At 41.3% G+C, this 15,677-nt stretch overlaps 1 protein-coding gene across 1 annotated transcript in view; it reads left to right on the top strand.

Moving 5' to 3' along the window:
* LOC124712378 (protein still life, isoforms C/SIF type 2) overlaps positions 1 to 15,677 on the top strand; it is a 568,005-nt gene that overhangs the window by 332,767 nt on the left and 219,561 nt on the right. Inside the window, exon 2 of the mRNA XM_047242673.1 lies at positions 2,637 to 2,904. Within this exon, the coding sequence (XP_047098629.1) occupies positions 2,637 to 2,904 (268 nt within the window). The remainder of the gene's footprint in view (positions 1 to 2,636; positions 2,905 to 15,677) is intronic.

Below are 15,677 nucleotides of genomic sequence, written 5' to 3' on the forward strand. Positions count from 1 at the left end.
TAATAGAGAATTGTGAAGGTGGTACGATGAAACCTCTCCCAGGCACCTGAATGTGATTTGCAGAGTATCCATGTAGATGTAATGACGTCATATTTCCTGAACTCTTTGTCGTACAAAGATACAATTTTCAGGTATATACAGTGGTATACGGATATTCCGGAACATCGTCGACAAAATTTTTCTACGGTTACCTTTTACTTATTGTGCATGGTCTCCTTCGCAATACTTTCTTAAACAACTGATACACCACACCCAACGACGTTTCCACTTCCGGAAGCAGTCTTAGTACGCCATTGTTGGATTGCGCGAAGCTCCGCCTGCGAATTTTCTTTTATCTCGTTTGTCGTTGCAAATCTTCGTCCTTTCAGCGTGTCAGCACCGTAACCGTAGATCCACATCTGATCATCAGTTATAATTTTCTTTTAAACATCTCGTTTTCATTTGTGTTATCCAAAAGTTCTTCACATATTGTGAGGCGAAGGTCTTGAGTCACGAGCCGTGGGACTAACTTGGCGGCAACACGAGGCATTCCGTGTCAGGATTTCATGACATGATCCAAATGAAACGTTTCTTTCTCCTACAAATCTCTCGGGCAGTCATTCTTCTATTAGCAAGCACAATTTCGTTGACGTTCCTCACATGAACCAGTCGTAACACCGAGTACGCCTTGAGCACTCGTTGCCGTAGGCTTCCTGCATCATTTTGTGTGTCTCTGTAAAAGTTTTCTTGAGGTTCACGCAAAATTTATTGCAGATACTTTGCTCTTCTAACTCTGCTGTCTCGAAATTCGCATTCTGTGCGACACAACGTTCTACCCAATACAACTCTAAACAATAACTAACAGACATACAACAATCAAAATTCCGGCAGTTAAACATTAAACAAAGGTGTGTGCAGCAATGCCAACCACATCTCGCTCCAACACGCCATTGACGCGAAATTACAAATGTTCCGGAATTTTTTTGAACAGACCTCGTATACTCAGTTTCGAAGTGTAATAATTGTTGCTGATGAGTCTTTCCCGTCGTATGGCCGTGGTCGAAGAAAGTTTTCGGTTCCTGCCGTTTCTTCCGGCACAGCTCTGGACGAAACGTGAGGAACCGGAAACTTTCTTCGACCACGGCCATACGACGGGAAAGACTCATCAGTAACTAAGACATCCGGTCGTGAAACCCTTAACTGTGATACTTCCATTATAGTGTTACAGCTTTAACACACGATTATACTTTTTAACGAGTAGATTAGGACATGTTTTTAAATTGTTCGGTTAATAATTATGCCTGACCCCCCCCCCCCCCCCCGCGCGAAGTCATTAGATAGACTGCCTGCAACTGGGGCTAGATGACTTTTATACATTATGACCACGTTATAATGACATATAGTGGAAGATTGAGTTCTGTAACAAGTTTCAGCTAGTAATAGCGAATACTCTGTTCAAGAACCACAAGAGGAGAAGGTATACTTGGAAACGGCCGGGTGATACTGGAAGGTTTCAGTTAGATTACATCATGGTCAGACAGAGATTCCACACGTCAAGAATTTCTACAGAGTGGCTCCAGAAAAGCTCTTCCGCCGGCCGCCAACCTCCTCAGACATGATCATTATTGAGCGTATCTGTGATGCCTTGCAACGTGCTGTTCAGAAGAGATTTCCACTCCGTCGTACGCTCACGGGCTTATGAAGAGCCCTGCAAGATTCATTCCCTTCAGACATTAGTCGAGTCCATGCTTCGTCGTGTTGCGGCACTTCTGCGTGCTCTCGGGGGCGCTACACTATGTTAGGCAGATTTATTAGTGTTTTTTTTTTTTTTTTTTTTTTTTTTTTTTTTTTTTTTTTTTTTTTTTTTTTTTGCTCTTCGTTGTAAGTTACCGCTGCTTGGGCGTCCTCTGTCGAATTTAGCTCGCTCTTCGAATATTGCTCCTCCTGGCGTATGTAGGCTTACACATAATGGTGATACTGCTTGCCCGCGAGCCCGCGGAGTTAAAATTCAGATATTTTTCTTTCAAAAATTCAGTCTTGATCACACCACGTATCCTTCAAGAACATAGGTGACCGGTTTCGGTTATGTCACATGACTATCGTCAGACCCATGGCAACCTTCGAAGATGGTGGGTGGAGCACTCTTCTCAGCTGCTGTGATGTCACAACCAGTTGCCATGGGTCTGACGATAGTCATGTGATATAACCGAAACCGGTCACCTATGTTCTTGAAGCATACGTGGTGTGATCAAAACTGAATTTTTGAAAGAATTTTTAAAAATTTTTGATCGCTGTTCCAAAAATGTTTATTAAAATTGTTTAAAATTCAGATGTCCAGTCGATAAAATTAACAGCCGCTACACTGCTCCGTGTTTGTTAAAGTTATGGAAAGACGCTCCGAACTGATTCACCTCCCCAGTATTACAAGCTCATCACTGCGGTCGCACACCTGCTAATTCGATACAATCAATACGGCATTCTTCGAGAACTATGCGTGACAGAGATCTTCCTAATAACGTGACTAAGCAGAATATATAGAGAGGGTGTATTTTTCTCAAGATTCTTGTGTACATGGTGTATTTTCATAAGAAGTAGTTTGTTGAGAATTGAGGGTCAGCGAATTCGTGCACTCAAGTACTTGTGTGTGTGCGGTGCAGGTTCCTGAGCGTGAAGAAGTGGTTGCTGCGGAAGAAGCACCAGATCGAGCTGGCGCGCAAGCGCGGCTGGAAGGGCTACTGGGTGTGCCTGAAGGGCACCACGCTGCTCTTCTACCCGTGCGACTCGCGGGAGGGCCGCAGCGTCGAGGCGGCGCCCAAGCACCTCATCATCGTCGACGGCGCCATCATGCAGCCCATCCCGGAGCACCCCAAGCGCGACCACGTCTTCTGCCTCAGCACCGCCTTCGGCGACGCCTACCTCTTCCAGGTGGGTCTCCCCCCTCTGCCGGAGGCGGACCTAGCCGCCAGTTCAGTAACCTTTCGTTTAACTTGCCACACGAGGTCGCGCAGGAGGCATCGAAGCATTGATGTGAATAGAAGATTGGTACTGTGAGTGTTACGCACGAGTTGTGAAACATGTGATACGGTTACCACAATATGTGGTAAAATCCCATTGTCAGGTGTTCTAAAACAAGGAAACATTTCAGTACATCGCAATACTACACGTATAGACACTCATATAACATTATTAATATCGTCCTGCAGTGTAACATACCTTAAATTTTCTATCCCATTAGGCACTGCCAAAAGTAACAACTCGACACTGAACAGGCATCGTCGAACATAAAACTCTGGAGGCACAGTTGTAAATAAGGGCTGCCGCTTTCACGTACAAATACTGTACTTTCCCGCAACGCATATGACAACCCCCTGCCGGCGGGTGTGGCCGTGCGGTTCTAGGCGCTACAGTCTGGAACCGCGTGACCTCTACGGTCGCAAGTTCGAATCCTGCCTCGGGCATGGATGGGTGTGATGTCCTTAGGTTAGTTAGGTTTAAGTTCTAGGGGACTGATGACCTCTGAAGTTAAGTCCCATAGTGCTCAGAGCCATTTGAATTTGACAACCATTTGCTATAAAATTTATTAAAGTTACACAGGGTGTTCGGAAATTCCCGTTAAAACCTTTTAAACTTGTAGAGGGGAGTACGTAGATTATACACACATCAAAAAAGTTTTGCATCACCCCAGTTCCCAGAACTCCTGAAGATAGACGTTGACTTTGGATATTGGACCAGAGACACAGTCCCTTTGACCAGAAATGTCACTAATCCCGCCCAAAGATGAAAACAACCATGCATGAGCAGCGCCTATCAGACGGAGGGGGTCCGACAGCCGATCAGTTCCTGTCATTCCACCAGGAAGGAGGTACACGGCTCGTGTTGTCTGTACTTCAGTCACGCCTAGCCAGTCAATAACGCGGTTCGATCGCGTCCGCATTGTTAATTTGTGCAGGAAGGGCTTTCAGCAAGGGAATTGTCCAGGTGTCTCGGAGTGAACCAAAGCGATGTTGTTCGGACATGGAGGAGATACAGAGAGACAGGATCTGTCAATGACATGCCTCGCTCAGGCCGGCCAAGGGCTACTGCTGCAGTGGATTGCCGCTACCTACGGATTATGGTTCAGAGGAATCCTGACAGCAACGCCAACATGTTGAATAATGCTTTTTGTGCAGCCACAGGACGTAGTGTTACGACTCAAACCGTGCGCAGTAGGCTGCATGATGCGCAACTTCACTTCAGACGTCCATGGGGAGGTCCATCTTTGCAACCACGATACCATGCAGCGCGGTACAGATGGGCCCAACAACATGCCGAATGGACCGCTCAGGCCTGCCATCACGTTCTTTTCATCGATGAGTATCGCATATGTCTTCAACCAGACAATAGTCGAAAAGGTGTTTGGAGGCAACGCAGTCAGGCTGAACGCCTTAGACACAGTGTCTAGTGAGTGCAGCAAGGTGGAGGTTCCCTGCTGTTTTGGAGTGGCATTATGAGGGGCCGGCATACACCGCTGGTGGTCATGGAAGGCACCGGCTGTACGATACGTGAATGCCATCCTCCGAGCGATAGTGCAGCCATATCGGCAGCTTATTGTCGAGGCATTCGTCTTCACAGACAATTCGCGCCCTCATCGTGCACTTTTTCAGGATAACGACATCGCTCGACTAGAGTGGCCAGCATATTCTCCAGACATGAATCCTATCGAATACGCCTGGGATGGATTGAAAAGAGCTGTTTATGGACGACGTGACCCACCAACCACATTGAGGGATCTACGCCGAATCTCCGGTGAGGAGTGAGACAATGTGGACCAACAGTTCCTTGATGAACTCGGAGATAGTATGCCACAACGAATACAGGAATGTATCAATGTAAGAGGACCGAATTAGAGGTATCGGTGTGTACAACAATCTGGACCACCACCTCTGAAGGTCTCGCTGTGATACAACAAGTGGTTTTCATGAGCAATAAAAATGGCGGAAATGATGTTCATGTTGATCTCTATTACAATTTTCTGTACAGGTTCAAGGACTCTCGGAACCGAGGGGACGCAAAACTTATTAATCGGAGCCCATGTCCGGAACGTACTGTTTCCGTGCTACAACCATTTGAAAACACATTGTTAATGCGACCACTTTTACAGCTAACAGATTAGGCGTGGCCCAGTACATCTCTTATTTTACAGTTCTACTCATTAATAGGCAAAGAAACTGCTCATGTACTCGATGGCCTCCTCCATTTCGGGTGTGCTGCGTCTCCCTGGAGCACGCCAGCAGATGATGAAGATACTCTTTCTCGAAACCGCTGTGTAATTGTGGCGAAAAGGCTACGCGACAGAGTTCGACGTTGTGGAGAACGATCTAGAGAAAGGCAACAGAACAGCTCTTCCATAACAGTGAGCTTCGCCATTCAGAAAGATCACACCCGTGTATCCTGCAAACTTGTACTCAACCACGCTGCTCTGACACTCACAGACACATGGATGAGGCTCAGATTAGGTAAGAGAGGTGGGATGGACATTAAATAACCTCAACCAATCCGACATACCAATCTACCCTCTACAAGTCGTACTAGTTTACGATGGGACTTTCCGAACATCCTATATGTCGAGCCCTGCCCATTCGTCGCGTACAGGGTCGCAAGCGATGAGCGGCGTGCAACATAAATCCGAGCCCTTGCTATACACAATGTTCAAACAAGCAATGGATATGGATCACTACAGTCTGACATCGTAGCACTCTCTGCTAGGCTGTGTTAATACTCTGCGAATCCTGTCCACTAACGTACCGCCGAGGCTGGCAGGAGCGGCGTTCATATTCACTTCTTGCAGAGGTCTCTCCTGTCGTGGCGCGGTCCTAGTCAGTGGATATTGGCTGACTTCGCCTCACCGCCTTCTCTTCTCTTGCGTTCTTCTTGGTTCCGGCGCTTGTGATTACGTCAGAACACTATATGTCAAATCCTAAAAAAATCATAGGTTTTATGATATCCAACTTATTCGAATTATCGGCGTTAGGTTTAACGTTCTCTGTTCGTTGTTCTATATGAATGTACACGTTGAAACGTGGGTATAGTATTGGATTTTATAATATTTTATGACGTAACACATAATATTTGTAGATTTCATGATAGTATCGTCGAGGGGACTGTAACATGTGCATTGCAAGAAAATTCTATCTTTGGTAGGTGAAAACGACTGAATTTACTTTACAGCTGTGTCTTGAGCGTATAACACTGCAACGAGATGTTCTACCAGAAGTTTTACATTTTACGATATATATTTGCTGCTGGGTTTTTACTTTTGACGTGCCTAATGGTTCAGAAGCTGAAAGTTATGTTATACTACAGATCGATGTTAATATTTTTATATGGGTGTCAGCACGGGTAGTATTGCTATCAACTGACTGATTCCTTGTTTTATAGCACTTGATAATGGGATTTTACCACATGTTGTGGTAAAAATGTCACATGTTTAACAACTTTTGCTTAAAATTCTCAGTGCCGACTTGTTGTACCATGACTTCACAACAGATGCTACTAGAGTTACCATTTCACACAATACTTTGTATCAAATTCTTCAAATGAAGTAATTTCCCGCTTGATTGTAACTGTTTTGTTATGCTATTCCAATTTCGGTATACGTTCCATTGTCAATACCAAGATTCGATACCTTATTAAGGCATAGAAACAGGTTAAAAATAACGTTCTTGTAGGGCTGTGTCATCCCTGATGGTAAATAGAACAACAGCTGTTATCAACGATACGAGTAACATGATATGTAAATTTGTGTTAAACCGATCCGATTGTCCATAGGCACGAATAACTTATACGTGCATGCTCCTATCACCTCCCGCGTAAGTTAACGATCATGTGGAAACACCCTAATTGCACGTTGTCATTCCAACTTACGAGTAAGTCACGAAAGTTATATGGCGTTTAAGCTTCTTTCCCGAAGTCGCCTCCTGCACCATCACCTACCACCTTCAGCAACTGCTGCTAGGTGTACCTGCTCTCATTCTGCTTCAATTCGTTTGACAGCACAGGTCTTGAATCGTTTGTTTACCTACATGAAAAGTTAGCGTAGAGGTAAAATAATAGACTTTGTCTTCAACTAAGTTAATAAATACTTTCTGAAGTGGCAAACTGCTCTGGAGCCCTGCAATAGGAATCTCATTCGAGCATTCAGTTACTCCTTATAATCACTGATTTATGATAAAGTAATACAGCATCATTTGAGGCGACGAAATGTATTCTAAGAGTATTGTAACTCAGAGTACGGACTTGCTGAGGTTCATATTCCTGCAGAACAGTCAGTATCCGAAGGATTTTTTATATCAGTGTAATGATAATAAGAATAATTTTTTCCTTTAGTCACTGTGTGTAAATACTACGGTGCAGGGGAAATAGAAAATTTATTTAGAGCAAAGCACTCCAAACATAGCATCATGGTGACACCTCTCTAATTTACACAGTTTCACGAAGCATCCTTCCACTAACATTAATAAAAGAGTTTTTATTATAACAAATAACATTTTAAAGAAATATCAATTTTTGTTTTTCTAATTACAGTATAAATATACATTATATACCTTTTCACAGATACAAAACTTTTCAATACTATAATCAGTTCAATGAGACACATGGATTTGCGAGCTTTACAAATCTGTCTTATATTAGCTTGGATGTAGGACAAATTCAAACGCATTTCCTGATATAACTTTCGCAAACTTCCACGTTTATCTGGTTTTATTTCAGTCATAATAGAAAATGCATTTTTAACGCGAATATATTGTAGAAAATTACAACAAAAGATGAGTGCTCTTTTACTTAGGTGAGGGTAATCTTGTTGAACAGAAATCCAAAAATTGCGTAAATCTGATTCTTGGTACGTGAGTTTTAAAGAGCGGTTGTTAGACAGGTCCACCAGTTCCTGCTCTCCACCAACTTGAAATTTACAAGTACTGGGAAGCGAGAAAGAATTTCTTATCCAGTCATAACGGGTTTCTATCTAGTCTTGGGAAATTTCCATTCAATCTCTCTTTCAATTGCACTCAATGGTCATGAATGAATGGTTGTATTTTGTCACTAACTGCACATATTCATATAAAAAAGTTCTTATTCTTAACATGTTTCTACGCCGTGATACGAGGTGCATTCAAGTTCTAAGGTCTCCGATTTTTTTTTTCTAATTAACTATTCACACGAAATCGATGAAACTGGCGTTACTTCTCGACATAATCGCCCTGCAGACGTACACATTTTTCACAACGCTGACGCCATGATTCCATGGCACCGGCGAAGGCTTCTTTAGGAGTCTGTTTTGACCACTGGAAAATCGCTGAGGCAACAGCAGCACGGCTGGTGAATGTGCGGCCACAGAGAGTGTCTTTCATTGTTGGAAAAAGCCAAAAGTCACTAGGAGCCAGGTCAGGTGACTAGGGAGCATGAGGAATCACTTCAAAGTTGGTATCACGAAGAAACTGTTGCGTAACGTTAGCTCGATGTGCGGGTGCATTGTCTTGGTGAAACAGAACACGCGCAGCCCTTCCCGGTGGTTTTTGTTGCAGTGCAGGAAGGAATTTGTTCTTCAAAACATTTTCGTAGGATGCACCTGTTACCGTAGTGCCCTTTGGAACGCAATGGGTAAGAATTCGCCCTCTCGCTGTCCCAGAACATGGACACCATCATTTTTTCAGCACTGACGGTTACCCGAAATCTTTTTGGTGGCGGTGAATCTGTGTGCTTCCATTGAGCTGACTGGCACTTTGTTTCTGGATTGAAAAATGGCATCCGTCTCATCCATTGTCACAACCGACGAAAAAAGAGTCCCATTCATGCTGTCGTTGCACGTCAACATTGCTTGGCAACATGCCACATGGGCAGCCATGTGGTCGTCCGTCAGCATTCGTGGCACCCACCTGGATGTCACTTTTCGCATTTTCAGGTCGTCATGCAGGATTGTGTGCACAGAACCCACAGAAATGCCAACTCTGGAGGTGATCTGTTCAACAGTCATTCGGCGATCCACCAAAACAATTCTCTGCACTTTCTCGATCATGTCGTCAGACCGGCTTGTGCGAGCCCGAGGTTGTTTCAGTTTGTTGTCACACGATGTTCTGCCTTCATTAAACTGTCGCACCCACGAACGCACTTTCGACGCATCCATAACTCCATCACCACATGTCTCTTTCAACTGTCGATGAATTTCAATTGGTTTCACACCACGCAAATTCAGAAAACGAGTGAGGAAAACGTCGCCATTTTAAGTATTTAAAACAGTTCTCATTCTCGCCGCTGGCGGTAAAATTCCATCTGCTGTACGGTGCTGCCATCTCTGGGACGTGTTGACAATGAACGCAGCCTCATTTTAAAACAATGCGCATGTTTCTATCTCTTTCCAGTCCGGAGAAAAAAAATCGGAGGCCTTAGCACTTGAATGCACCTCGTATGACATGGAATATTACACTTGCTAATGGGTCATAATCTCAGATTTCATTAACGTTGTGATGACAGTAACTAAGCAGAAAATGACGACATTTAAAGAATTTATGGAGGTATTACAAGACGATAAATGGACTTTATGAAGTTAGTTTCTGATGATGGATCGTTTCCCGGCAGTGAAGCTTTCGTAACTAGTGGATGCTTGATACTTGGCGACGTGAAGAAGTATTTAGTGTGTGCTCAGTTAATCGCATTGCAACTAACACTTTTTAAACCTAAGTTTTCGTGTAGAAGTTCTCCTTTAGTTTAGTTTTATTTTGGAAATCAGCACATTTTTAATCATTAAATTTCAAAGGATCGTAGAATAGCAAAACAACATTTACGACTTTAGTTCCTTAGTTGTTATTAGTCTTCATATGCAGTGCATGGCAATTTTTATTATGTATTACATAGTTGCAAGTTATTTTGAACCATCATCTAGTGTCATATTTGGATATCACCTCAACAGCTGACGGTCAATACTTAATTAAAAGTATTTTATAGCTTCCTAAGTAGCTAATGAACTAAATACACGTAGAAGAATAAAAAATAAGACAGATGACTACTTATGACCAACGATACTTAAGATAAAATAACGATAATAAATAAAAAATTGCCAGTAATATTGTTACTCTGTTATACCCGTAAAAAGTACGGGTAATGTGCTATTTTAAGGAGTGTTTTGATATGACGCCAAGTCTCCATTAGCTATCAGCTATCATTCTTAACTTATTCAAGGCCGTATGGTTAATCTCATTTTTAATTTAGTTTTCTTATATTTTACTGTCCTCCTTTACTTTCTTTTTAAACAGTAAATCTGATGATAACTGGCAATAGGCGAAACCTGTAATGATGACATTTGTGCAACCTGAGATCGAAATATAGAACAAAAAATTTCCGAATCACTTTGCAGCTTAGCTCTCGTTTCGCGTACACAAATAATTTCTAGAAATGAAAGAAGCAATCAGCAACAGAAAAAAATACTCACCCAAAAGAACTTATATTAATCACAATGCAGTCGAATATAGGACATATACAGTTCCTGTTATTCAGATGACTCCAATGATGTACCAATCAGATGACGAACAACAGCTGAATAATGTTCAAGTAAATTGCTCTTTGAAACTTCTTGACATACTAAAACTGTGTGCTGGACTGGAACTCAAATCTGAACACGTACGCTGCAGAATGAAAATCTATTCTGAGCACGTGGAATTTGTTGGTGAATATTATACTTTGTCGGGTTGCAACAGAAATTCCGAAAGGGAAATGAATAATACTATTCTCTTTTGTATCCACTTGTGAACGTTTCCGTACTATGCTCGCCGTTTCTTCTCTCTGTCAACTGCAAATGCGATTTTTTTTTTTATTTCCCTTGAGCAAAAATAATTTTCACTCCCTTTACCCAGAGTTTTCACTGAAGTTACAGCGTCATTAGTGTTTTTTTTTATATTTTCTTTTTACTAAACAACCAGAAATGCCCTTTAGTATCTCTACATATACAAATTTGAGCTCTTCAGAAAGTATTCACAAACTTGGAAATAGACAAGATTTTTTTATATATATGTTCTTCGCACATGCGGTACTTTTTGTGGTTTTCTGTGTTTTGCATTACACTTGTTTTCCTTTCATAGTTCGTTCTCTGCAGCTGTAGATAGCCATGCAGGAATATACGATAATGTACGAATGGATATGTTATTATTAACATTATTGTGTGTGTGTGTGTGTGTGTGTGTGTGTGTGTGTGTGTGTGTGTGTGTGTGTGTTTTGGTCAGTGTCGTTTGACAGTTCTCTAAGGGCAGAGAATCAGAATCAAGTTCCGTTGCAAGGAGCTGTGTATTCGTTTATTATTTCTTTTCCTTCAACTTCGAATGTAGAATGACAGCTGTTACTTTTTAGAGCCCTTCTACGTTCTGTGTACCTAATATTAAAATGTCTGCTTGTCTGTCCAATACAAATTGAATTGCAGTCTTGTCGTGCCAGCTGGTAAATACGAGTTGTGTTGTGTTGGCCTGCATTGGATACGCCTTGTTTTCTCAGAAGTGAGTTATTTGTTCCGTAAATTATTTTTAATCCTTGCATTTGCGTGGGATGCCTATCCTATGGGCTGTTTTTTGTTTTGTTTTCTTTTCTATAAAAACTCTTGTCTGTTTTCAGAATTGTGTGTACATTTTTAAATACTCAAATTTATTTATGTGCAGATATTAAAGGGCATTTTCTCGTTTTTGATAAAAAGAAAATAAAAACCCACTAATGATGCTGTAACTTCAGTGAGACATGTCTTGGAAAAATAAGGAAAGGCGGAGCCCATAAAAAAACAAATTTATTTGTAAGCTAACACGGACACAAGACTTCAATCTGAAGCGATAACTTCTAGAAAGCTAAGCAGGGAGACACAAATAGTGAAACACAGAAGCAAAGGTAATTTCGTGTGTGTTATAAGAAAATGGAACAGGACTGATACTGTTCATTTTATGTAATAACGACAAAAGACAGAGTCAGTAGTAATCTCGTTGTTCGCATATCATAGGGTTATGTAAGAGGAAGTACTGTTCCAGAAAAGGCTTAGTAACAGCCAGTTAGAATATCGCGTTCGCTTGTTCCACACTACTTTTTAGCCGGTATCTTGTTATTAAACTGTTTCATGTTAGAATCACGTGGTAATAGCCAGAATGAACGCTCTGTTACTTACACTGTGTAGTCGTTTAAATATCGTCGCACAAAATAGTTGTAGTAATGCTGAGAATTGTCGTACGACAAATTTGACATTTGCGTGCTCTCAGACAACCACTAACTCGGCTTACTGGTGCAGTAGTCCAATAGATCGGCGTTTTGAAACCGTACTTGTCGTAGACAGATATTACAACTTCCCCGGACACGTATCGCTTAGGACTTCGGCTAGACATCGGTTACCATCATAATGTGTATTCCCAGTTCTGATCACGTGCGCCAACTACGTACTCTGTTCTCTCGGGACAGAGCAGGCTTCTACATAGATTATAGCGCACTGTTATCAGACACGTCGTCATCACGTAATCGTTTTCCAGCGCAACACCGAAACGAGTGGTCATGAATGATTTAAAATTAAATACTAGGTATACATAATATCACAGATTAAGGTTATTTGGGAGGCTGGTATTAAGTCATTGCGGCGTAAAATTTGCGTTAAGTGCAAGGTTTCTGTGTTACTAAGTTTCACATTTCACCCGAATAATCAGTGAAACAAATTCAGTGAAACCTGTTCTTTCTAGATTATTGTCAAAATATTTCTCGAGAGGAGCATGCTATTTGTGAATACGGGGTTTTATGTTCTGCTTTTATTCTCTTTCATGCCGTTCTCCCCCATAACAACGAAACTGCAATGTTGGAAATCAATCGTCGCAGTTGTTCACACAATCAAGGTTTACGTTTGGCACTCCTTAGCAGTCTGGAGCAAAATAAGGACCATTCATCTTGTTTAAGAGTTTATCTAGGCTATAATGAGGGATTCCAGTACTATCTATACTTTTGTTTTCCTTAATCGGAGTTGATGCGAATGTGCCACGACAGTATTCTCTTGTATATACCTCGCCTTTTTGGTACAAATTACAGATTGTAGTTAATTCTTTATTCTTTTCTCTGAATCTTTCGTCGGTTCTTGGTAGAACTATAATAAATGAAAAGCACTAGTTTGTTTTTGTCTGCAGTATTACTTTTATTGTGTTAACCGGTTTTCGCCTTACAAGACCATCTTTTACTGACTTCTCACCAAAGAAGTTACGAAGTTTTTAAACAACATTCGAAGAGGTGTTAGACGTCTAGATTGAAGCAGAAACGTACAGTAAATAAGATCTTTGACAATTTGGTGGTACAGCAACGTAAAATGTAAAACATTCAACAGTAAATAAATAAAAATGGAGTAAACGGGGAAAACTTTGACACAAAACAGGAACAGCAAGCCTACATAACAGTTTATATTAATAAACAAGACTAATAAAATAAAATAAATTTAGTACTAACAAGGCTGCTCCAGGGGGATACAGCATGGAGAGTGATACACCAACCAATTCAAAGAAGAAAGACTTATCAGTGTAACTACAGAATATATAAGGAACTTAAGCAATAAGATAAACCGAAATGATTAAATGCAGGGAAATGGAGTAGTGTGAGGGAACGTACAGTAAATGCAATCTTTGAGAGTGTGGTGGTACTGCATTTTAAAAGGTAAAAATGGCTGAACAGCTCACAAATATAAAAGGTGCAAACAGGAAAAACATTAAAATTATTCTCAAAACTGTAACTACGTAATAGTTTGCATTGAATAAATTAACCAAGTAAAATAAAAACAGTACTTGGTGAGACAACTACAAGAGGTATTAAACAAGGAAAGTAATACAAGTAGCTTACAGTACAGATCTAATTCTAAATGACCAGACACAGCTCAACACTTCCTCTCTTCTAAACTTCACATGATCCTCTCTGTTTTTTATTACTTCCACACTGTCTGTTCATACATATTACCATTTCCCTGTATTCATTAAGTTCTTTTAGTTAACTGGAATTGTCTATGTAATCCATTTAGACTGTTAAGGCTTTCTTTTAACTGGTTCTTGTATTCTGTTGATACATTGATAATGCTTTCTTCTTTTAATTGGTTGGTGTATCACTCTCTATGTTGTATTCCTCCTGAAGTAGCGTTGTCAGTACTAATTTTATTGGTTTTATTTACTAATATAAACTGTTATCTAGGCTTGCTGTTCCTGTTTCGTGTCAAAGTTTTTTCTATTTACTCCGTTTCTATTTATTACTGTTCACTTTTTTACATTTAACATTGCTTTACCAACATATTTTCAAAGACGTTATTTACTGTACATTCCTGCTTCAATCTAGACGTGAAACTTCTCTTCCAATGTTGTTCACAGGCATTGTAACTTCTTTGGTGACAATACTCAGCAAAATTTTGAAGATGGCCTTGTAAGCCGAAAACCAGTTAACACAATAAAAGCGACACTGTACAACAAAAGCAAATTAGCGCTTTTCATTTGTTAAAATGTGCGTAAAATACTAAATAATTTTAAAAAAGTAGTTTACGACATCGTAATCTCTACTTCTGCAAGAGAGAGAGAGAGAGAGAGAGAGCAGCTTTTCCCCATCTCTTTGTTAGCTGCGCATTGTATACATGATTTAAACTACTTTTTACTGTCCGCTATTTGTCACCGATATTGTTATATCTGTCCATTTATGGGCTACGCATTTCCAGCGATGGGTGCTCATGTATTGGCTCTGCACACATTAAATTTCATAGAGCTATAAAAATAACAAATCTAATATTACAGTAATATTTTTGCATTAATATCTCTGATTCGGATAGCTGTTGGGCATTGTCAGTGCTTGGAATTAATGCGTAATTCTCCCACGTATGTTACGCCATAAACGCTGAACATATCTTTGAGTACACATTTGTGACTGTGTGTACCGCGTTGTTAGCATTCGTTCGGGTTGCACAGTATAGTGCAGTCCTGTATATCCGTACAATCTCGGCTCCCGCAATGTATCTTCCCTGCACAAAAGAAATAAAAGGTCACTTTTTCGAAACCCCGTCGTTTTCCTCCATTGCGTCGCAAAGGTTTGAAATTTGGCTCTAATGTGCCTACAAATTTCATCTGTAATGATACAAAACCGTGGCGCGATGCTTCATACAGCAAGGTGTCGACACATGCGAAAAAAAGGCCAGAGTTCAGAAGTTCATGAGAGATGTAGGCTGTGTTAATGGGGTGATATTGGCACCAAATTTGACCACAGTTCTGCCCAACACCATCGTGCACACTTCACCCTATGGAAAAGCCGTCACATCCACACATCTCCTCAACGCACATCTCACCCCTACTATTGACACCTATGCAACTGAGATCCGAACCCACGACGCCCAGCGTTGAAAACACGTAGTTTTCTTATAGGTGGTCGAGGAAAACATTTTAGGCACACCGCCGCTGAGAATCGACAAAAATGGCTCTGAGCACTATGGGACCTTACTTCTGAGGTCATCAGTCCCCTAGAACTTAGAACTACTTAAACCTAACTAACCTAAGGACATCACACACATCCATGCCCAAGGCAGGATTCAAACCTGCGACCGTAGCGGGCGCGCGGTTCCAGACTGTAGCGCCTGGAACCGCTCGGCCACCCTGGCCGGCTGAGAATCGACACGAAAAGTTCTCAGGAGGTGGCATAAATGGGACCAATGA

This window comes from Schistocerca piceifrons, chromosome 8 (genome assembly GCF_021461385.2).
Source record: "Schistocerca piceifrons isolate TAMUIC-IGC-003096 chromosome 8, iqSchPice1.1, whole genome shotgun sequence".
NCBI lineage: Eukaryota > Metazoa > Arthropoda > Insecta > Orthoptera > Acrididae > Schistocerca > Schistocerca piceifrons.